This window comes from Cetorhinus maximus, chromosome 20 (assembly GCF_964194155.1).
Source record: "Cetorhinus maximus chromosome 20, sCetMax3.hap1.1, whole genome shotgun sequence".
Classification (NCBI taxonomy): domain Eukaryota; kingdom Metazoa; phylum Chordata; class Chondrichthyes; order Lamniformes; family Cetorhinidae; genus Cetorhinus; species Cetorhinus maximus.
Window position 1 is genome coordinate 63,100,515 of NC_135898.1, and position 25,650 is coordinate 63,126,164.

The 25,650-nt window shown below is 41.3% G+C and overlaps 1 protein-coding gene across 1 annotated transcript in view; it reads left to right on the plus strand.

Annotated features, from left to right (window-relative positions):
• Positions 1 to 19,780, plus strand: part of lhpp (phospholysine phosphohistidine inorganic pyrophosphate phosphatase) — a 157,505-nt gene extending 137,725 nt beyond the window's left edge. The window contains exon 7 of the mRNA XM_078564853.1: positions 18,972 to 19,780. Coding sequence (XP_078420979.1) covers positions 18,972 to 19,065 — 94 coding nt within the window. The 3' untranslated portion in view covers positions 19,066 to 19,780. The remainder of the gene's footprint in view (positions 1 to 18,971) is intronic.
• The last annotated feature ends 5,870 nt before the right edge of the window (positions 19,781 to 25,650 follow it).

A 25,650-nucleotide genomic window follows, 5' to 3' on the forward strand; every position in this document is an offset into this window, starting at 1 on the left:
TTGTGAGCTAATGTACAGTGCTGAGTTCAAGTCCTGACATGCTGAGACTCGTTTAACTTGATACTTCTTTCAACTGCCTACGACTGGGTCGACAGAAATATCCACTTTCGCCTACCCAGAAATTTCCCTTTTCCCTGTAACATGCTTGTATTTATTCTGATTCTAGTTAAACTCTAGGCCAGTGTAGATTTTCGTATCTGTATAACTGGAGTACTGACGTTTTTCAGAATAATCATCACAATGAGTTGACAAGTGGAACAGAATTTTGTGCTCTCAATGGTGGCGAGCTTGGAGGCAGGAAGGGCATACACTTACACGGGCTGATGGTGCATTGGAATCTGTCCCCTTCCAGTCTCTGCCCAAATTGAGCTCTAGGTGGGAAGGCCCATGGTCGACCTTCCACCCTGCAGCCAATTGAGGCCCCTAAGTGGCCAATTAATGACCACGTAATGGCTTCATCCCACCACCGCTGGTAATAACCCAGCTGCAGGCGGGCCTGTCGCCATGTGGCATGCACCACAGGTTAAAAACCTGTGCCGCCAGCTTGTCACCTCTGGTGGAAGGAGAGGCCCTCGATCAAAGGCGCTCAGTGCCTGACCGAGGGACTGGACATCGGGAGGGGGAGGCCAACTGAGAGCCACTCCCTGCCCTTGCTCCCAACCCCCTTGCACCCCACTCCTCGCGACCCCCACTCCATGAAAGCACCCACGCCCCCCCACCCCTTCCCAAACATTACTTACCTCTGGCCTGGGTCACTCCACGATCCTGGGACTCTGGTGCTTGTCTTTTCAGCAGCAGTCACAGCCTCCCCTGTGGTGCTACTGAGCACAAGAGCTGCCGACTTCTGATTGGCAGTAGGTGAGACATCTGCCCCTGGGGTCTTGATTCCAGGGGAAGACCTGCTGGTGGCCTTGCCACTGCCTTATTGGCTTGTTGTTCGGCAGGCCTTCCTGAAAAGAGGTAGCGTGGATCTCTTGCTAGACCTCTAGCCAGCAGGCGAAACTGCTGACGCCTCAATAAGATTCTGCCCGTGGTGACCATTCTCTTTAATCACAGATTTTGTTTTTGTTTTATCCTTTTTATTCTAAATAATTTTGACATCAGATTTCAGATTGTGCTCCTGGCTGAATCCAGCTCCCCTCACCATAGAGAGTTTACACTTGCCCAGATACCTGGGGTAAAAACCAGAGTATACCTAGGGAATGATTAGGAAACCCTTTTTCACATTATCTCAGCTACTGGTTCTGTCCTGTGCCTTCATGGGATCCTCTTATTTTTAAAAGGTGTTAAAATAAAATTAGACCATGTTTAGGCTTTAACTGCCAGTGCATTGATTAAACTGTGCCAGAGTAAATGAATAATAGCAGAAGTACATTTCCAGGGTAGTTAGGAAGCTTCGCTAGTTTTTCATATTGTAGAAAATAGTTTCAAACTTCTATGCTCAGACTAAATATTAAAATTAAATAAAGTATTTAAATTTTTAAAGTTATTTCTAAAAGCGATTTTTTTTTATTTCCTCAATTTAAGAATTTCAGGCTTAGCTCTTACAAACCAACTACAGAGTGTGGACAAATTCCAGTTTCTTTGAAGGTTCTGGATAGACTTGATAAGCTTTCAGGCCCTCAGGATAAGTGTATTACTTGGACCTCATGAATTTCAATGATAAATTCAAAAAAAGAGTTGCCATGCACACACATGTTTAGAGAAATCACAAGGAATAAAATGAGTATTTGAACTGAGTGGCTCGGCTCCTCTCTCAAGCCCCTTTTCTCACATAAACGGACAATTTCTGTAACAAAATGAGCTGGCATATTCTTCGTTGAGCAGGGTTGGCTTTTAAGCTCTTGGGAACTATGACAGAATTGATCAAGCCAACACCAAGCTAAACCTTAAGCAAAAACACTCCATTTTTGCCTGCGAAGCAAGTTGGCCATTAGGCATTGTTTTTTTTCCTACCAGCACTTTGCAGAATTTCTATTTGACCTTTCTTTTAAAGCAATTAAAGTGCCGAAGATCCAAATAAGTTACATCAACATCTGAAAGGAAAATAATGGTTGATGTTTCAGATGTGACTCCACACCTGATAAATGATCGTACCCAAAGCCCTTGCACCAGGCCCTTGCAGCTGTTTTCCATTACAACATCATGTCTCTCTTATTGTTTTTCTTGCCAACACGCTCTCTTTGTAATTGCTCATCCCTAAGCTGCCTCCTGCTATAAAACTGGCTTGTACTCTGTCCATAACATAAAGCTGTTTTCTAGGTGACCAAACCAGTAAATACGGCTCGGATTGAAGCATTTGGGGCCAGAAAAATGGCCGTATTGTAGCTAGTGTTGCTAGCATTTTAATTAATGTGTGACATTTGCGACCAAGCAGTTGGGGGCAATGGAGAGGGTGGTTGTTGGGAGAGCAAAGAGTCACATTGTGTGATCAGGATGCCAGCAAAACTGGCAGTAAATCAATATCAAGCACTTGTATTTATATACCACCTTTAATGCAGAAAACGTGCTAACACACAAGTATAATCAGACAAAGATTGACACTGAATTAAAGGAGGATATATAAAAGAGGCTGAAGCAGCATACAAAAAGTGGAAATGTCACCTGACCCTCTTGCTGTTCTTTGTGTATAGCAGTACTGGGCATCACGCGCATTACTTCATGCTTGGTATACAGAATTGCTATGACATGCAGGGCTATCGATTCCACTGCTTAATCCTAGGAACATTTTTTTTTGCAGCTGTCCACAGCTGCTCGTTTTTTTTTTGAGCAAGAATCCAACACTTTGGTGCATGATTTAATGATGGTTCTGAGCCAACTGCAGCAGACGCTTAGGAATCCTTTTGTAATGATCTGACAATCGCTACTTCTTCGAAGAAGCAATTGTCTATCTTTTTGTTAGAAAGATCTATCAACAAGCCAACCTAAGAATTGCAATTGCTGGTTTAACCCTCTGCAGAAATGGTTCGAAGCTGCTGTTTTGGGGTGTTGAGAGAGGGGAGCGTTGACATTCAATGGTTTCAATAGCAGCCTCATACAAAACCTTTAGACACAATTCCACATTTTACTTTTGATAACGTGTTTTTACGGAAGCCCCAATATTGATTAGTGCTGTGTATTATTTAATTATTAAATATTCTGCTGCTGGGTCGAATCTTGCTTTGTGACAATCAATTCCAGTTAGATGACAGTGGAACAGTGCAATATAGAATGGTTATTGACACTTCTGTGTGCACTTGTTAATCAAGAATTTGGTGCTATGTTTATGGTCATAATATATAGATGCAATTTGAAAATTAAATGATATAACCAGCAAGTCAAAAGTGGCTGTAACTGGGTCCAATCACTGTATTAATGATGTGGTTAAGATCTAGCAAAAGAAGATCCTGGAACTACCAATGCTAGTAGACACATTAGATCACAGTCCCACAAGGGTGGGAGGTTGTACTTGAACCACATGGCAAATGCAGTAACGTTAGTATGCCTGTTTTGTCTGACGTCCAATGTTGAATAAGCCTTAATTTCCTCCAGTTAACCATTAGGAACACTGAAGCCATTATCCTCCGTTCCCATTATAAACTTAGTATTATTGCCACATATCCATACTCCTCCTCAGCTGCTGCCTCAGGTGGAACCAAGCTTTTTGCAACCTTGGACTCCTATTCATTACCAAGCTGAATTTCCAAACCCATAACCTCTACAAAGAATAATAAGCTCACCTGCTGCGGAATCCTTCATCCATGCCTTTGGTATGACTATCCCAATGCTCTCCTAGACTGCCTCCAATTCCCCTATCATCCATAAATTTTAACCTATCCAAACCCCGCTCCTTTTTGCCCATCACTTCTGTCCCACTGTTGTACATTGGCTTTCAGTCCCTCAGACCCTCAAATCTAAATTCTCATCCTGGTGTTTAAACCTTTCTGTTGCTTTGTTGGTTCCCCCCACCCACCCCCATCATCTGTAACCTCCGCCAGCCCAACAACCACCTCCCATAAATATTTTCCATTCCTGAATCCAGACAGTTGAAGGAGAGGGGAGAAAGCAATAAATGGGAAATATGTATCACAATATTGCGAGAAGCTTCCTGGCACTTTTAATGTTCGACAAAATTATCAACGTCACTAGTAAAAGACCAATTACTGCCAGTGAACTCTAATTTGAATAATGGATGAAATCAAATAGACGTTGGGATTAAATGCTAACAGTTCTCATCTTTCAGCTGTTAAGATTTCCTTGACATTGGCGGCCAGGTGTGGCTCAAAAGCTTGCCAGTATTTTCAGTTAATATGTAAGAAGGACCAGAAAAGCTAGGATGTTGCCAAGTTTATAATTTTGCTGGAACCTGTTTTCCTGGATCCTAGTTTCAGTATGTTATTTTTCAATAGAAACGATAAAAGTGTTGATACAATTGGACTTGAAGTAACTGGTTCTGTTAATCAGTGTTGCATCTTTCCCCCTGAAATTGCATTTTATTGCTTCAGTCGGCAGTACTGGTTTATCTTTTGCTGTTTCACTTTAACCCTAAGGTTGCCATCAGGTCCAGGGAAATCCCCGGACAGATTGGTTTAGTATTTAGTTTATGTACCGCATAACTGGAGTGCATAATTAGAGTAATTCAGCTGTTTAAATTGGGACCAGCTTTATTAATACAATGATCTTATAGAGCTAATCTATGCACAAAGCACAATTTTGACAATCTTAAAAAATTCAGTCTGACCTATAATGACCCTCCCATACGTTCCATTTGCTCTCCCAGTTCTAATCCTTATTTATTAGCTTTAATTTTTCCTGCCTGATCTATTCTTCCTTCCCTAACTCTTTTCAGAAAAATAGATAACTGTTCAACTGCATTATTTTTTTCCACCATCCCACCAATAAAGTTGAGAGAAGTTGGGTTGTCGATTGGCTTAATGTCAGCTATAAAGGCTCCAACCAATGAAAAAATTGGCCAGACTTGGCAAATTTAAATGAATGCATCATGCTGATTTTATGCTTTAACATAGGAAGGAGTCTGCCAAATCCTTGGAATCTGAAAGTATTCACAGTTGTGGATGAGTTAGTGTCAGCTGGGACTAGATTAATGAAAAAACTTTTAAAAGCGTAACACTAATTTAGTGATACTTTAGGCACGCAAAAAAAAACATGCAAAAATGCAAATCCTTGTATTTTAAACATCTAAAAGCACCTCAAATACAATACGTTGAAATTCAGTGAGTTGTTAAATGCAAACTGTCTACCTAACACCAGTCAATGTTTTATGATGAATGATCATTTGGGTGGAAGGCATCCAGGCCCATAGCAGTGTGATAACATCAAAACGCCTTTAGAGAAAAGGGCAGAAAATTGGTGTTGGTGGAGAGAAAGATGATGGCGGAGGGAGGAAGGCCTTCACCTAAAATTTACATGGGGAAGGATTCTCCCCCCGTCCTTGGGGGGGGGGGGGGGGGGCAGGAGAGCGGGTGGGCCTGCTTCCAATCGGCGCTCCCAATTGGGGGCACGTTGCCATTTTACATGGGTGGGCCAATTAAGGCCCGCCCAGCGTGACGTCCGCCAGGAAGCACTATGCGCTGCGGGGGGGGGGGGGGGATTCCTTTAGCCGGGAGTGCGCTCTTTCACGCATGCGCACGAAAGAGCGCACTCATTTCCCTGAGGCTAAGTGCTGCCTCAGGGAGATCGGTGCCAAATTTAAAAATGGTCAAGGAGCAGAAACAAAATTTCCCTGACGTGTCCCCTCATGTGACACTGTCTCATGAGTTGGGACATGTCCATCACTTTAACTCTAACCTTTATTAAATTTTTTAAAACCTTATGAAACCTCATCCCGCCCATGGATGCGGTTTCATGCTTTTTCTGAAGCCTGCCAGGGCTCCCGGCCTGCCTGCCAACCTTAAGGTTAGACGGGCAGGTCCATTAATTGAGTCAATTACTTTTTAAATGGCCGTTGACAGGTCGGCGGGCGCGCAGCTGATTCGGCTGTGCCCCCGCCAACCTGAAAATTGAAATGTCGCGGGGTGACATCGGGAGTTCCGCTCGACGTCATCCCCCATCATTTTACGCATCAGCGAGCGGGCCCCGCTCGACAACCTAAAGATCTCGGCCATGGTGATGCAGCTTGCCACTTTTACCCGTTTATTTTTGGCACAAGGCCTCTAGTGTATGACTGACTGGCAGCTGAAAAACTGTTAGCGGATTTTCCGTGGTTATAGTTGCAACAGAGGATTGTTAATCCTACAACAGCTTCTGTGTGACATAGGCCCGAGAATTTTAAACAACAGTCTTTAATATGCATTGACAATAACAATATATAATACTCATACAATAGCTCTAAAGATTACATTCAATGACAAGTAATTAATACAACTTAGTTCCTAGGCCTCCAGTGATTACTTCCAGCTATCTAGACTGCTAAAGTGAACGGACTTCTAGCTGATGTGAGAGCATTAACCTTTGGAGGGAACAGGTTCCGTTCTTATCCATTTCGGCTATCTTGGCTACGCCTACATAAAACAGCATTCCACCAAGCCAGTGCCACATTTAAGATGTTTACCCAACTCTCTAATATTCTTGGCCTTTAACCCTGGCCTACAAACTTTATTTATTATACTGTAATGTGTGGGATAATCTTTATCTTCTACTGTGACGTGTGGTGTCTAAGCAACTCTCCCTTATTTCGGCATTGGCTATCTCTTGACCTGGGTGTTCATCATTCTCTGCCTTTTGCATTTCCAAGCTGTCTTTGACATTGTTTATGCTCAGTTTCCCTGTTCCTCCCCATTCACTGTCTGGATAAAATGCTAGGGCAAAGCATGCTGGGATACTTTGACCCTTAAACCATTTTAAAACACTCTAACAATATCACGGTTGACAGTTCTGCCAAGCTACAGTGGACAATCTACTGTTAAGTTCAATGACTTTACATAAGTGGTCAAGATTAGTGAATGTAGCTTCAAATGCCATATCCATCCAACCACGGGCCTCAGACACTGCTTAATGCACCACACCCCATCACTCAGTTACTAAAGACCTTTATCAGTCAGCACTTATATCTCACATTCATTGCTTCCCCTCATCCTCGCACATTCAGCATTTCTGTAAGTCTCACATCTTATAGTTTACATACACTAGCCAGCTATTCAATCATGACAGCCACATCAGCTGAACAGATTGTTCCATGCACTGAGACACTTGCCTCTCTCTTGGAGGATAAGATGGCACACAACTGGAAATAGCAGGTGTTAGCAGGTAGGATCAGTTGAAGCTGTATGTCTTTATCCCCACGGAGTGGACAGTGTTTGTCATCATTAGGAAATCCATTGCTAAGGCCATGGTCAGTGGTGAGGCTAAAACGATAGAAGATGACAGGATCCTCTTGCCTAATCCTCTTTCTCACATCCCAGTTCCCTCTCAACTTACAATCTCTTCTGATTTACAAGCTGCCGATGGTATAAGCAAGCATCTGTAATATCCACCACCCCTCCCCACTTCCCCCCCCCCCAACCTTCCCTCACCATAACCCTGCTTTCAGATACCCAAGAACAGCACCCTGGCCAGGCAGTGGTGGAAGAGCAAGCAGACTGTGATGATGAAGAAACACTCAACAACAAAAGCAACTTCTATTTGTACAGTGCCCTTTACTGTATTGACATGTCCCAGGGCATTTCACACTTTAATCTCACACTTGCAGTCACCGGCTGACATACTGACACTGCTTGTACTTTAGAGGATCTGTATGTGATGAGTGGCAGACAGAACAGGAGGCAAGGATAGTGCAGTTGCCAGCTTCCCAGAGGATAAAGTCGCACACGAGTTCTGCTCCAGAGAATTCAGATGAGGACTGTGATGGGCCTGATTACAGCAAAAGGCTCATGCGTATGCATAATGAATTGCTTGTTGGATTGGAAGACCTTCCAGAGAGACAGCAGTTACTGTTAAGGACCTTGGAGGAGTCTGGCATCAAATTTGCACAGGGCTTTGCACAGAGTTTGAATCCCATACTTTCTAGCATGAAAATGGCAGCCAACTCAATTAGCCCACTTGTGGGCCTAACCATGATTCATCTGATGGCCAATGTCTTAACTTCTATTGCAGCACAAGTAGAGGGCACCCCGACACCTGGCTCCTGTGGAAGTTCAGACTTATGTCATGTGAAGTCAGCTTGCTCTCAATGCAAGCTCAGGCTGTTGCCATCATGGCTGTGGATATCAGTGTTCAAAGGGGTTTGCAGGGTATCACAGCAGTCCAGCAATCTGTCCTCCAACATGTTACTACAATTGCTGAAGTCGCAGGGGGAGTGGCAGTGGCTCCATGGAGGACAAACCTGCTGTCCTCTCTCAGGAAGATAGCATTCACCCTCCCCCCACTCCCCAACTTCCTTGCTGTTGTCTGTCAGCTAGCCAGCTCGGAGTGCTGCAGCCCAGAGTCGAGCATTCTGGGCCCAGAGCTGCTCAACGCCACCCACAGTCTGCTGCACTAAAAGTCAGCAGATCCGGCAGCCATGCTGCAGCCAATGGGATAGCATTGCATAGAAAGCTAGGACACAGGCATATGGGATAAAGGCACTAAGGGAATGCACGAGGGCGATTAATTGACATTTGTGTGCAGTACGGTATGGTTTGATTTATAAATTTGGTTTGGAATGTTTATTTTGTGTTGGCTTTTATTTATGTGTAGTAGCCAAGTGGGCGTTGTGCTAACAGTGACAGAAGGAAGGCAAGGTGTCAGACTGGAGGTGAATGGAGCATTTGGGCTGTAATTATTTGTATTGCACTTAGAGGAGCTAAACAGAATGGCCAGAAAGGGGCTGTCTAGGTTGCCTTCTTACTTCTCCTCCATCTCCTCCTCATGCTGCTTCCTGTCAGCTGCTCGCCATATTATTGTGGCAAGGACTGTGTCCTCATAAAGGCGAGGCTGTGCTGCATGCAAGAGGAGCATCACAAATCTTGATATCTGCTCTGCTGAATACTGCAGGGCTCCTTCAGAGCAGCTCTGGCAGCGGAAACGTTGCTTCAACGTGCCAGTGATCTGCTCGATCACATGTTGTGTGGCTGTGTGGTTTTCATTTTCTGCATGTTGCACATGTGTGCATGAGCGGTGCACTGAAATCATCAGCCGTGTGGTCAGTGGATAGCCCTCGTCTCCCAGTATTGACCCTGTGCTTTGCTGCAGTGGCTCAAAGGCAGATGGCAAAGCGAACTATTGAAGACGTCGCGACTGTTGCCAGGATATTGGGCACTGACCTGCATGATTCGCTGCGTATGGCTGCTCGCCAGCTGGGCATTAAGGGAGTGGAAACCATCTCAATTGCAGTACATCTTCGATTTGACATGCAGCGCCCACAAAGAGGTGCGTGTGTCAATGGTACCCTGCACCATGGGAGAGCTTGCAATCTTCGCAAAGCTGCATATTCACTCTACCTGCTGCTCATTGGCAAGAGAGAATGAAATGTAGTCCACTCCTATTGAATAGAGAGCCTCGGTGACCTCCTACACACTGCAAACTGCAAGATGTTATATCTCAAGCCTAGAAAGAACTTAATGCATAAAAGTCTGTGGCCATGGTCATCCTCACAGCCACTGGAAATGTGGTCTTTTTCCTGCTGCAAGGTTGCATTTGTGGCTGCAGCAGGTGGTAGATTTCAGTGAGGACATCCTTATTGAAGCACCAACATCTCCCACACTGTTCTCGCTGAGGTTCAGGTAGGAAAATTACTCCGAGCGGATATCACCTCCTGCTAAAGGCCTTTCTCCCCACTAACCCCACATCCCCCAACTTCCTGCCATTTGTTCTTCTCTCTATCACCAATGCTCAGTTTCCCAAACATGCTGAATTCCATGGAAATGTCTCCTAGCGCATCCGTGTCTGGGAGCAACTGGTTTGTGCAGAAACCGCGAAGTCAGCAAAAAGTCCTTCAGCACTTGGCACACCACTCCCTGCAGACTTTGGCAACTCAAAAGAACCTTAGAAAACACCAAAGACTTTGTACAATCATAGCAACAGCAAGCAGAAATCAAACAGCAACTAACCTGAAAGCAGTTGATAAGGCCTTTAAATAGCACTGGTAGGGCTCCCTCCTGCTGTTGAACGTGTGTTCAGCTGAACATGATTAACAGATGGTGTTAACTAAAGCAGTGAGCTCCAAAATGGCAGCCCTCGACAATGTGGCGTCCAGCATGACTTGCACCTGAAGTGTGTGCCCACGCCGTGGTCACCGCTTTGGACCTCCAAGGCTATTGTGTCCAAAAAATGTGCATTGCTCATTTCTTATCACAACAAAATAACCTGGGGGTAATTAGAAACACGTGCAAATGCACTGCATAAAACAGAAAGCTTAATCTCTAACCTACGTAAATTTTGCTTATGGTTTACAAACTGCACACCTAACTGAAAATATTTGTAAAACCTGATCTTTCTTAACAATTTAAGCAGGGAAGTATGTCATCAGACATGAGTTATTCTGCAATAGTGCCATTCCCTAGTCAATTGCATTTTTTATTCTCCAAATTGTTTTCAACCAGTTGTTTTTGCATTTGCCTAATAGCCAAATTTGAAGGATTCCTGTTGTAGATTTGAAAAGTATGTCCCATTACATTCATCTGATACCTTCATTCCTAAAGTGCCAGTCCATTTTAATTTGACTTCTGTGAGGCTCAGCATCATGGTGTGGCTGACCTGTCTTTAAACAGTTATGTCACTCCATGATTGAGTGCAGACAGAAATACCTTACACTCTAGAACAAAGCTGGGCATTGTGCCATTCTCTTAAATATACAGTATGGAATGTGTCGGGTAGGATGGAAAACACCATCATTGTATATTGAAATTTATTCTTCTCAAATACCTAGGACATAAAGTGAATCCAATTAAACACTGATTGGACAGTTATATTTTCAAAGAATTGAAATTCTGTGGTGCAGTGAATTGAAATGCAGTTGACATCTTTCACTGAATAAAAGCCATTGGAAAGCTTATTTTGGCTTGCGACTAAAACTCACGAAGCTGCACACTGCTGTGAATGTGTCTATGATCTCAGCTCTGTATGTGGTGTCCTCCTATTTCACTCGTATGTGACATTTCTTTGTACAAATGAGCTCTTTGTGTTCAGATGTATTGCTGTTTTGTTCTGTTGCACTTAGGATTTAGGAGCCAGTAGGTGTGACTTCACCCCGGGCAGATGGTAACAGATTTATCTCTGGTTTCAGCCAAGGCAATTCCACATCAGCCCCAAACTGAATTTTTCTTTTGGTGACAAAGATAAAGGAGTGTGTGCTTGCTCGGCAGACTTTTCTCTGCATGGGTTGTTAACATTCAAAACTCCAGAGAGCTGCTTGTAATTCCAATGCTGTGCATTTTTTGCAGTTTAAGCAAATATTAGTGACAGGCAGTGAAAGTTAGAATATTGTCCTTTCAGCACCAAGACTTGGATTCACATTATTTGAAATAAAGAAATTAATTTTTTTTTTTTCGCAGTTATTGGACCCAGCCCCAGTCAGTCTGTGATCAAAACCTGGCCTCTCCTCTCCCTCTCAGGGGGTTTATGTGCTACTTGACTCCTCCAACCTTTCTTTTAAAATTTTCAGCCACAAAACAGAAAGAAAGGTGCCGGCTGTCTGATCAATGGTGCCCAACACTACTGTACTACATTCTTTTATACTTTTATTTTCAACTCATTTTCCACATAGAGGAAGATCCAGGAGCTCTGGTCTAGCTGTAGGGGTTGGCTACCACACCAGGCTACAGATGCAGCAAGCTAGGACAGCAATTACAGCAAAGGTTTGATGTCACAGATGACTCCAGATGTCAAATAGGATTGCCCTGTGCTCTGTTCACTACTCCAGACTGGCTGATTGGCAGATAACCTATCTACGGTTATCTACAGTTACATAATTTTGAATGTTTTGCATAGCATTTAGCCAAACACAAAGCATGTTGGCATATTTCTCTGAGAATTAAAATTTCATACTGCCATTCTGCAATTAGGTTTAAAATGTATGACATTTCAGTAAGACATGAAAGAAATCAAAACTGTGTACATCAATTTTTTTTTTGTTGCTATTTTAAAATGGACTTTTGCTGAACCAAATGATGGCTGCTACGGGTCACATGACTCAAGATTGGCCATCTGTTCTGGATGCTTGCAACAGTGAATACAAGAACAAAAGTGTCCCACTCTCATCCTCACACCCCATTGTAAGGCCACATTATAATCACTAGAAGGCTAACAGACTAATTGGCTCCCCAGCCTGGGCAATAACAAAGATAGAGACATCAGGCTGAATAATACAAGTGGGGTGGAACCCCCATCCTCCAGAAACAATGTCGGCGTAAAGCCAACATGTTTCATGCCGACTCGCTGTAGCTATAAAGCCCTGCTGGGTGGATTAACAAGAACTGAGTGAGACTTCTGCCTGTCGTTGGAGAGAAAGTTCCACCCTTTGGAGCTGCCGGCCAATTGGATTGGCCGGCAACTCCATCAGTCCTGGCAGCTCCAGAAAGGTGTCAGTGGCCACTGCCGGGACTGCTGAAGAAGAAAACAACCAAGGCCCGTGGATCCCCAGACCAGGTAATTCCAGGGTCTTGGGCCAGGATAATTTGGCTAGGTTAAGGAGAGGAGCGGTGGTTGGGGGGGGTGGGGGGCGGTGGTCGGGTGGGTTTAGGGGAGGGAGCGGGTAGGAAGGAAAGAGGAAAGGGGGGGGTTCAATGTGAGGGGGCCGCCCCATGATCGGCAAAGGGCAGCACCCAAAGAGCGACCAACCCCTTCCCTCCCCCACCTCTTTAAGCATTTTAGTAAAATAATCGGGCTTCCCACTCCCACCCAGCTGCCTGTGCCAAACATTTTATGACGTGGGCAGCATATTATTAGGCTTAATTAGCTTGGTAAGAAGCCTAATTAACTCTTGATTGTTCATTTAAATATGGAAATCGTCAACCTGCCAACCCGCACCGTATTATGGCAGTGAGCTCAGGGGTGGGCGGGAAGGTGGTAGGGTGCCCGCCAGCGGCACAATAAATTCAGCCCATCGAAACTCATTATACCTGAAGGAGATGTTAACAGCCACCATTTCATTCCTAAGGGAAACAATGGACTTTGGACAGAGGCAAAGAAACTACTTGTGAATCTGCAATTAACTCATTCATGGGCCACATCACATGACCCCATGCTTCTAGCCTCTTGGACAGTTTTAATGTTACATTTCTAGCCTCAAGGATCAGTCTGTTGATTACTCCCAACCTGAAAAGAAGACAGCAGGGCTCCCGGCTGACCAAGCAGCCAGCCACCATCTCTCAGCTCCTGTTTTATTTTAAAAGCTTCTGACCATTGCCTGCTAAGCAGCCCAGGCACATAAACCTCATTGTGCTGCATTCTCATTCGTTTTAAAGGATTTTCGTTCCAACCAGGAACTCATCTGAACTGAACTCCACCACAGAGGAAACTCCCTCTGGACTTTGATTTTCTGGACTCTGAAAATCATGTGAATGAATATTCATTTCTGTGGCACTTTTACTGTTGTTATCCATAGCTGTAAAAAAGACTCCCTCTTTTCTATCCCCCCTTATTGTATATGTGTGTCTGTGTAAGGTTGCGCATACATCATCCCCCACCCACCACCCCAGGTTTGAATGTGATATAAACTAACCTCCTGAGTTAATCATAAAGAGAGTTTGCTACGTATTACTTATAAAGTTGGAACACACAAACAGGGTTTGGGGAAACACGCCACCGCCTACTTTAATAACAATTAAAAACACTTCTGCTTACAGACAGACACTGATAGGATGAAGAAGTTCAGTTTGCCTCTCTCTCCTGTCCGTAGCCTGTATTATTTAAAGAAGGCAGAGGGCATGATACCATGCTTTTGACCCATACTTAGTTGAAAGTGCATAATGCTCACAAGTGCCCACATTGAAAAATCTTATTCCGCAGCATTGAAGTTTCTCAGATTATCCGTAACTTTGAAAGTTCAGGCCTGGTTCATGCCCCTCCTCAGTTCTCCACCCCTGGAATTCTGCTATAAACATGGAAGCATTTGTGTTTGATATCTCAAAATCCTTTGACAGATTCTGGCATTCTGTGCTCCTAAACAAGTATATTGTCTGCTGCCAAAAGAATGTCATGGCTGTTTAGTTGCTCAAAGCATTCTGTTCTGCAATTGGAGACTTTTTCTATTAACTCAGGACTTTTGGAAAATTTATGGTTAGTTCCTCCATTGTCCCCAGCCTCTTTTAGTATTTTGCAATGTGTACTAGCTAGGCTTAGTGACTTTTCTAGTCTTAGTTCCACTTTTTATTCATACAATATCCTTTCCCCTTGAGTACATTTACAGTCGTACACTCACACATCTGTCATTCCTTCACTCAAGTGCAAGATGGCCCACTTTTGTCTTTGTGGTCCACCTTCTTTCTTTGTCCTTACAATTCATGTGTACTTATAAAAATCCCTTATTGTTTGCCTAATGTTGCCTGTCAGTCATCTTTAGTATTCCTTTTTAGTTTTCATAATTTATCTTTTTCCTTCCCTTCATATTTCTTGGAGCTTTCTTACTTCTTCTCTCTCTTTATTTATTGTATGTATCCAGAACATATTTTTTGCCCAAACCTCTTTTTTTATTAATTCATGGAACTCTTAACTTTTTATTTCCTTACTCCTAGTCAAAATGTTTGCATTGAATGGTATGAAATTGCTTGTATTTGTGTGGTAGATGTGAACCAAACCCTTCATAGAAAGTTAAGACAAATTGTTTCAATTTTAAGCGCCCTTTTAATGATGTGAGAAGTGTTAAGTGCTCTGGCACTGAAAATGAGCTATTACAAGTGTGGAGTCTCATTTCTTCAGGTTTAAATTGTTGTTGGAGATTTTAAAAATGAAAAGTTAACATTTTGTTTTTCAACTTTTCCACTTCTTTCTCTCTCACAAGCCATCTAGTCTTTCTTTCCCTTTCATTATATGTCTTTCTGTACCTGATTTGACATTTCACACATCCTTCTCGCTGTTGATTTCACAATCTATCAATCTGGTTAAGGAGATATACAATTGCTTGCCCTGTTTACTCTCATTCCAGATGATTTGTTCCTTTGGAGCGATGTTACCAGCTCAAACTTTCAGCAACTTCCTACTCGAAAAATGTAAAGACCGAAACATGCAAGAACAAATCTAACTAATAAAAGATTACCATTAGATGTCCTGCTACAGCAAATTATGGCCCAATATATTTTTCCAGCCATTTAACCTGCTCCACTGCCTTTCATTTCACTGAAATTAGCAATATATAGGTCAACACATTTAGCTTATACTCCTTTCTCTTCATTTGTTTGCAATATGAACCTAATTAGACAATGGTTAACCATTTCTCAGTGTATTTCTATCTTCTGTTCAATTATTCAGAACCACTGTATCCTTATTTGTTGAGCATGCATCATACTGATTAAGGAAATGGTGCTAAATGCTTTAAGTAGCACTCTTCATTTTGACTGCAGACTTTTATCTTATTCCGGTCTACTTTGATGAAAAATGGAATCTAGAACAGGAGTGGTCTGTATAGAATGGAAATGACTCTTTTCAGCAGGGCTAGGATCAGGGTCTTCCCTGGGATCTTAACTAGTCTATGGGGAAAATTTTAACTTAAGGCGGAATGAAGAAACTGGATGAGGGATTTTTCAGAAATGAAAAAGAGGGCTGGATGTCGAAAAGGATTGCTAAATAAGTTGGAGTCAGGATTGAGGAGTAATTAAGTGAATGCACGTGGCATTCAAAGCAAATTTGAAAGTTTGAAGCATTATTAACTATGAAGTGGCATCACACAGTTCTTAAACAGATATAGTTTAGCTTTGGGCAAGATGAGGAACTTGATATTCCTGGTTATTGTCTCTGCAAAAGAGAGGGATGGGGCAGGATGATAGTATTACTAAAGCCTTTATCACAGTGTTAGGGTGTAAGAATGCTGGACGGATTGGATATGGATCAATTTAGAAACTAAGAGGGAAATGGTGCATTAGAGGGAATGTGCATTAGAAGCCATCAAACATGTGCAGATAGAAGGGCAGATTTATAGACAGCTTAGAGATCTAGAAGAATGGGGTAATAATATTGGATAATTTAACTATTCCAAGATAAACTGGATAAAAATAGTGTAAGTGGTTGAAGTGGGGAAGGGGAAGTCAGCAGCAAAGCATTGGTCTAGTCATCAGGTGGTGACGGTGATGTATTTGAAGGTTTCAGTGGTAAAGTAGTGACAGAAAAAGGAAATGCTGTGAAATGGAAATAAGCTGTTTTTCTGATGGAGAAGACATGGATTCAGACATTCCCTAGATCAGTATGCTACTTAACTAACAAGAAAGAAAGTGGGACAACTAATTGATGAGAAGGGAACAACTGGGAAATAGTGAACACAACATAGTGTGGTTCAATGTGAAGTTGGAAAGGATAATGTGTAAAAAAAACTATGATACTGGACCAGAAACAAGTGAAATTCACTGAGATGAGAAGGGATCTGACCCAAATAAACTGGGCAGAAAAGTTAGCAAACAGAGGGAAGGATCAGTGTGGGGAATATTCAAGTACTGAATGAGGAATGTACAAAATAAATATATTCCCTTCAAATGGGGTGCATCAATATGTAAAATCAGCAAAGTAGAGATTAAAATTGAACCTAAGCTTAAAAAAGAGGTGGATGTTAAAATTAGGGCTGTTGAATGAAGTCAAATAGATGGCAAAAGATCCAACCCCAATTTTTCAATCCTGCTAAAATATTCAAATTGAGCTAGAGGGTAATCAGTGTAATGACCCTCCAAAAGCAAGGGAAGGATGGAATCAGGTCATTATAGATCAGTTAAGTTAGTACAATGTTATTTGTGGACAAATTTTTGAATTCATAATTTGAGATCCAATTCATGAGCATTTAGAGATACTTGGCTTAGTGAAGGACAGCCAGCATGGTTAAAGTCAAATTGTGTTTCACGAATTTGAATTGTTGAATAGATGGACTGTGCAGATAAAGGGAATGCAATAAGTTTATTATAGATATATTTCCGAAGGCATTTGATAAGCTCTGCCTTTGGAGGGTTGATACAAACATTCAGGTGAATAGATTAAGATAAAATATAGCAGCATGGATAGAAAGTCAGTTGGTGAACAGGAAACAAAAGGTTAGGTTTAACTAAATCAGGTAAGGCAAATGTATCTGATGCTGCAAGTATAAGTGTGGTAAGGTATTGCACAAAAGCATTACATGTATTTGCAGTGATCTGGTTGTGCTTCTCCCCTGTTGGCCCAGAAACTGTATAGTGAAAGGTGATGCAAAATGGACACACTGCTTTCCAAACAGAATTGGTTGTGTAACTATTTAGTATGAAAGTGATGTGATGTTTATTCTTGGGGCATGCAATGCCATCTCAGTTCTTCTAATGTGCTTCTGACTAGTAATCCATCCCAGGCTCTTTTCTGATATTTGGTAATGGTGAGTACAGATGGCGCTGCTTGTAGGACTGGATGTTAAGCTGAGATTTAACTGTTTGAGGAAGTATGAAGAGAGTTTAACTTGTTCTGAGATAGTATCAATTTCTGGTTTCCTTTACCATCTGGCTGGTTTGCTCGAAACTGTCACTGCTATTTTTTTTGCAGTTGAACCAAACTGTCAGTTGTTCATTAATTGTGTTTGCACAGTTTCAGCGCACTGGATTGGTGGAGGTAAGTCAGTAGTAAACTCAAAGCAATGAGTATTTACTGTATGATTCATTGTGGATTACGATATAGAAAAAATTATTTTGTTGTAAGCTCTTGGGAGTGGTATTCAGTGAAAGAGGTAGTTGAATTCTATTTCTAAGGCTTCATTCTATAAAGGACAACTATATTTATATGATTTTTTTAAATCGTCCTCACCAACAGTTCTGCTCAGTAATTAAGGCTCCATTTTCTGCCCATTTACTATGGATCGGTGGAATTATGTTTTGCACATCTTTGGTTTCAAAAAACTGGAGAATGAAATTTCATATATTTTAGCATCTGGGATGCAGGATAAAGCTCCCTGCACTCTCTTCACAAGCTCTGTGCTTAGTGTCATTTATACAAGACCACGATTTATAATAATGGCGGAAACCTATTCACACAGTTTTGGACCCTCTGCCCCACCATGCAATTCCCTTGCTTCCTGCCACATCAAACTAAAGATCAACCATGTAAGGGAAATGGAAACAAATTCTTTAAAAGGAAAGTTACGAAAGGATGTGAAATCTGCACTTTAAGAAATATCACTTGCCCTTTTACTGCAACAATTGCTCCTATCAGCAAACACCTGTCATCGTGCTCAGTTTGAAAGCTCATTTTGTTTGTGTTCTTTCGTTTCCCCTGCCCTCTGTCTCACCTTTTATATGTCACCACGTCAAACAGCTTGCTCAGGCAAGTTGTACCGCACTTTTGCATATGTCAAGAATACATCACTATCACAGCATCTTTTGTATTTTTCCACACTGCAGATGGTGCTTATGAGCAGTGTGTACTTAACAGCGCTATGATCTTGTGCTTCTGATTTCATCATGTTGCTCAGTTCCCAATTTCTTTCAGTTGCTGTAGAAAATGGGTGATTGGGGAGCAGGTGCTTTCCTGTTCTGTGCAGGAAAGAGAGGGAAGGAAGAGGGATAATCAGAAGAGTCATCTCAGAGCAGCTCCTGCATGGCTTCTGGGGTTGGCTCAGAACTATATTGGTCTAATCCGGGAGAAAAATCTTGCTGCATAGTCTAGATATATTTAAAATTTAATTTAACAATAGAGTTCATTTTCACATGAACAAATACAGAGAAATAATGTTATTTGACTCACAAATTATTATCATGTCTAACCATGATCTACATTCATGAACAACTATAACACTTTTTGGATGCTGATCATGATTTATTGTTAACCACATAAGATTAACGAGCCATTCTTGAAGGAACAATGCGTCCAGTAAGTGAATTCTTTTTCTATGACTTTATTTACAGACCATGTGATGAACAGCACCCCACAGTGAAGGCAGATGGGTATGTGGACAATTTAGCACAAGCAGTCAGAATCCTTCTCGAACATCTACACTAGCAACTTGAACACTGGATGAACAAAGAATCTGAAGTCATAAGAAATTTACAAATTAATTTAATATTTTGCTGCTAAGATGGGGAGCAACCCTTGAGGTTACATGCCCTCTCAGAATTAGGATTGTTGTTTAGGGTTTGGTGATTGTTGCAAAGCAGTAAATACTGGATTAAAGAATTGTAGTAAGATGCTTTACTGCCTAAATGATGTATTTATGTATAGCTATGTAGACTTTGATAAACCTGGTATCTGTAAATCATACTGCGGTACTCTGAATAGACATAATTTAAATCTAACATTGAAGTTTGTCATTTCAGTAAGTTTTTCTCAAGAACTGGACATGAGCTGGTAATGGCAAACTGTAGGTAAAATGGTAAAAGTTATGAGAAAATATAAACTTTATTTTGAAGATTTCTATTATACTGTGGTACCTTGGTTCTGAGTTTGACTTGTGTCCAGCTACTTAGAGTAACTGTATTTCCTCTCTAAAGGTTAATATGTGATCGAGAAAAGAACCACAAACTCAGTTTGTTAAAATCCAATAACCAGAGAACATGAGGTCACAAATCTCAAAAGCAAACTTGCCAGACAAACTCCTACAGAAAACCCATGTCCCTGGGCCAGAATGAGTGGTGTTAGGGCAGTTTGGATGTGTGCCTGTTTAGCTTCATATGTTTAGCTTAAATATAGAAAATAAAGTTATAAGTTGAAAACTTTATGTGTTGTGAATTTAAATGATAGTGTTTTACTGAACTGGTATGGAATGCTCAGGATAATTGTACTGCTTACAATTTTACTAATGTTTGAGTTAACATTCAAAATTCATGTTTTGAGAGTCTATAGAAGGAGAATAAATTTATTAGGGAGAACCTTTGGCGGAAAAGTACTGAGAGAATTTTAATTACTTTGCCATGTAGATGAAACATCATGCTGTCCTGCAGGAAATTCTAATAAGAATATTACATTTGGGCTTTTCCACAACTCCCTCTCCCTGTATTCACAGCTAACTACAGTTTACTTAAGAACATCCCTGACTCCAATGATCTAAATCTTACTCATCTTATTCACAACATATCTAAAATTGTGAGCCTTTCATTAACAATTCTATTGAGTTATTCTCTCCAGAAGTCATATGCATTCTCATCATTCATTTTCAATCTCTAGCAATACTTAGCCTGGCTAAAAATCACATGGAAAAATATATTGGAGGACAAAGTTGTACTGCTTTCAATTGGAGTTCCAAGCATATGACCAATGTTCGGGTATTCATATATCTTTCAGTAATAATTTGCTGATTGCAATGGTCACTAACTGCAGTGTGCTTCACGTGGTATGTTCTAAGAGGCTGGACAACAACACGATTGTAATTTTCTCTTTCCAAACCTGCAAGTTTCCAATCTTGACAAAGCTACAGAAAGGTGCCATGTGGGAAATAGGCAGTTTACCATAGGGAGAAACTAGCAGGTAAGTCATATCATTGGCGAGTTAACTATTTGCAAATGTCTGGTAATTCTGTACTGCTCCTACATGTTGCTGTATTCCTCCTTTTCATGTTACTTATGAAGGAGAAGATTTGAATGTCAGCACCAGATTTGTATGTTTTCTGTCAAGTTAAAGGGCAGCAGCTTATCTATTCATCACCTTTTTTAATTGTTTCTAGTCTAATGCCAATGCTGAACCACAAGCCGAGTATAGAAGAATCCATGCATCCATAATAGCATATATTCCGGGAAATCATCGATGAGTTTTTGATGTGTGGGTGTTGGATATCTAGGGATTGTTTCTTCCAACATTTGAACAGTTTCAGATCTGTTTTAAAAACATTATCTTCACGCAAGTTGCATTCCATCGACTTATTGATGCTGTCAGGTCATTTTCTGTTTCTAGAATCCAAAATGTAAGGAAAGAAATACTAAAATCATTTTTTCTTCTTTCAGTTGTTCTGTAAGTAATTCTGTAGTGCAGGATACCACAGTATCACAGAATCTTTACAGTGCAGAGGCCATACGCCCATCGAGTCCGAACTGGCTCTCTGAGTCCCACTCCCCTGCCTTATCCCCATAACCTTGCACATTCTCTCTTTTAAGTAGCAGTCTAATTCCCTTTTGAATAGCTCAATCTAACCTGCCTCCACCACCCTCTCAGGAAGTTTGTTCCAGACTCCAACCACCCTCTGGGTGAAAAGATTTTTCCTCACATCACATTTACTCCTTTTGCCAATTATTTTGAATCTGTGTCCTCTAGTTCTTCTTGCTCTCTTGAGTGGGAACATTTTCTCACTATTTACCCTGCCCATACCCCTCAGGATCTTGAATACCTCTATCAAGTCTCCTCTCAGCCTTATTTTCTCCAAGGATAACAGTCCCAACCTCTCCAATCTATCCTCATAGGTACAGTTCTTTATCCTGGGCATCATTCTTGCGAATCTCCTCTGTATTCTCTCCAATGCTTTCACGCCCTTCCTCAAGTATGGTGTCCTGAACTGGACGCAGTATTCCAGATGAGGCCTAATTAGTATGTTATACAAGTTCAACATGACCTCCTTACTCTTGTATTCAATGCCCCTATTAGTAAAGCCTAAGGTACTATATGCTTTATTAACTGCTCTCTCAACATGCCCTGCCATCATCAATGATTTATGTATGTATGTACTGAGGTCCCTCTGTCCCTGCACCTTCGTTAGAGGCTCTCCCTTTATTTTATACTGTCTCACCATATCTTTCCTGCCAAAACGAATCACCTCACACTTCTCTGCATTGAACTTCATCTGCCACTTGTCTGCCCTATCCACCAACATGTCTATATCCTTTTGAAGTTCAAGACTGTCCTCATCACAGTTGACAACATTTCCAATCTTTGTATCATCTGCAACTTTTGAAATCGTGCCCTGCACGCCACAGTCTAGGTCAGTAATATATATACCAGGAAGAGCAAGGGTCCCAACACTGACCCCTGAGAATCTCCACTACAAACCTTCCTCCAATCTGAAAAACAACCATTTATCACTTCTCTCTGTTTCCTGTTACTCATTCAATTTCTTATCCAAGTGCCTACTTTCCCTTTTATTCAACGACCTAAAATTTTGCTCACAATTCTGTTTTGTGGCACTGTATCAAATATCTTTTGAAACTCCATATACACCACAGCAGCAGTGTTTCCTTTATCAACCTTCTCTGTTACCTCCTCAAAAAACTCCAGCAATAAGTTAAACATGATTTTCCCGTGATGAATCCATGCTGGCTTTCATTAATTATCCTGCACTTGCCTCAGTGATTATTGATTTTATCCCGTACTATAGGAATGGAATGTGACAAGTAGACGAGGCCAGAATGGGACAAGCGGGTGAATATGGCTACTCAGTAGCATCTAATAATTGTTGGAATATGCATACAGGTATTTGATTTGCATAGTGTCTGGCAAGAAACACATATTCTAGAACAAAGCCAGTATAATTAATGTTTAAACAGAAGCTTGTTTTTTATATATATTTGAAGCCATACATTTATTGAAAGATGTTTTTGAATCGGTATAATGGGAGAATAATGATCAAGAGTTACTGTAAATTCCGACTGACAACCTTTCACTACATAGCACAAACCATACTAGAAATAATCAAAGAAAAACACTCCTATGTACAATTACACAATAGTTTCTATTTGTTAATACACACTTCTGTCCCATGCTCTTTTTCAAATTAAGATTTTGACGAATGTGCGTTTGAGCTCTGTCATTTCACTACGCCAGCTGCTGCTAAAATTCAAATACAAATTTGTAGGAAAAAGAATATTGTGTATGAGCTAATCTGTTTCGTCCATGCAGGGAAACTCTTTGAAGATTTGAATTGGAAACACACCACTCCCTTAACTTGCAATAATCCAAATGTGGCTTGCTCCAGTAATAACAGTTAGGAGGGGCTGTAACTTTGAACTCCTGTCTAGGCCATCATTATTTACGTTCAGAAGTGTTGGACTGTTATTATTTTGGTAATGCCATTCTCCAAAATTTCTACAATATCATCCCAAACATTTAACACACCCATACAAGGCCACTTCCAAGATGGTGGGGGGACTTGGTGGTGGGAGGGGCTTGTAACAGTGTAAGCGCTTTAAGCCTGCTGGAATCTAGAAATGATTTTCATACCCAATAATACATAGTGTACTAGGGAATTATTCATGAGTGATTTCATAGTGAGTAGCTTCAATTAGCTCAATTGATCCAATGCCATCAAAACTGCTTAACATATAACAGACTGGATATAATACAAAGGATTTACATTCAGAGCCTTTATACAACTGTGACATAACCTACAGCCCCCTTGAGATGAAAGCTAACATTCCATTAGCCTTTTTAAAAATTGTTTGTACCTGCCCATTAGTTTTTAGTGATTTCTGTGCCTGGACTCCTAAATCTCTCTGGTCATCCAGAGTTCCGAGCTTCTCGCCATTTAGAAAATATTCTGTCCCATCTTTCATAGGTTCAAAGTACACATTGAACTCTATCTGCCACAGTTTTCTCCACTCACTTTATCTGTGTACCCCAATGTACATTTGCAACTTCCTGTTGCCATCTACACTATTGTGTCATACAATTTGATGTTGTCAGCATGCTAGGATATAAGATTCTCTATTCCTTCAACAAAGTCATTTATGAAATGTAATGAAAAGCTGAGTACAAACCCTGGGGTGGGGGGGAGGCATCACTAACCACATTCTGCCAACTGGTGTACATGTCTGTTACCCCTGCTTTGTTGTCTCCTGAACCAATTCATTACCCATGTCAAAATGTTATCTCCAATTCCATGTGCTTCCATTTTTCCTCTCAGTCTCTTGTGTGGAACTTATAGACAATTACCTGCCACATTAGTGAACCCCACAAAAAATTCAATGAGGTTTTAAATGGGCATGACAAATCCATGCAGACTCTGTGAGCTGTTCATATTTCAATAAGTGCTCAGTCACTCTGACCTTAATAACAGAATCTATTAACTTGCTACGACAGGTTTTAGCTTAATAAAGTTATAATTTCCTGGCTTATCTTTCCTATCACTCTCAAATAATGGAGTGAAATTGGCAATTTTCCGATCCAAGGAAATTGGCAGTGGGAGTTAATTGAAAGATCATTTACCTATATTCAAATGAAAGATCATTTGAGATCATTTCAAAGCACTTAAAATGACTTATTTTAGTCACTAATTGCTGTATGCCATGTAAAATGTAATTTCCAGTCTCTCCACATCCCCAATGCCATATGTATTTCTCAAAAAGAATTTAAAAAGAGGACTTGGAACTTGGTGGATGAAGATCTATGGGCTCTCCTTATGAAGTTGGATGGTACTGAGAATGCCTGCTAGAGATGGAATGAAGGAAGATGCCTGGTAAGGCTGGCAGCACAATGTGGAAGAAGGTGGCAACAGTCCTGATCACCACCTCACTGGCAATTATGTGTCAGGGTTCCAGTGTCACGAAAATTACCATGACCTGAACAGGGCAGGCAAGGGAAGAAACTCAGCACACTCTTGAAAAAGGGTAAAAAGAATCAAAATCAGAAGTCTATAGATTTCCGGTCTTTACAGTGGCTGGATGTTTTGCTCTGTGTTTGCAGCATTTTGTGGTCTTGTTTCATGTTATTTAAAAGCATAGGGTTCTTTAAAATCTCTGATGTTATGAGACACAACTTAGTCCTGAATAATTTATCAATCACTGGAAGATATATGAACCTTTAAATGCAGGAATTTGAGAGGGGTTGGGCAGGCTGAATTAGGTGTTCAGGCTGCAGCGTATTTGTGTAATTGGGTTCAAACTCGCTGTTAACAAACTTCTAGCATCTCTGGGAGAAAGGCTTTTAAAAGTGGGTTTCAGATGAATTAAGCAGCTTCAGGTCACCACTCAGGAACATACAGCAATGAGCAAATGAGTAACAGAATCCCCTAAGCAAGCTTGGAACTTTGATACCTGCACTTGGTGCACATCGAGTCAATGGGATGGGCAACTCTCCTATATACTTCTCACACTTCATAAGCTAAGGTAGTGCACAGTGCACGTCAACACATGAAAACCAGAGCAGATTCAGTTTGAAAGCACTGACAGTGCATGAGGAGTGAGATGCTAACTCCAGGCATAAAGGATTCCAGTGTTTGGAGAGACTGGAGAAGTTGGAATTGCCCCATTTGGAGTAGAGAAGATGAGGGGGAGATTCAATAGTGTGGTTCAAAATTCTGAAAGGTTTCGGAAAAAACTTTTCACTGTCAGGAGGGGCAGCACGCAGAGGGCATAGATTTAAGATAATTGGCAAAAGAATGGGGGAGGAGGAGAAACCTTTGGTGCAGCGAGTTGTTACAATCTTGTGCAATGCCTGAGAGAATGGTAGAATCAGATTCAGGAGTAACTTTCATAAGAGAATTGGTTATATATTTGAAAAGGAGAAATTTGCAGGCCTCTGGGGAAAGAACAGATAGCCTTTCAAAAAGTCAGCATAGACACGAGGGGCCGAATTACCTTAGTCTGTGCTGTATGAACCTATTATTCTGCGATTCCATAGTCCCTCTCCAGTGATGAACGCTGGAGTTGCCAATGTCTACAGGCCACAGGT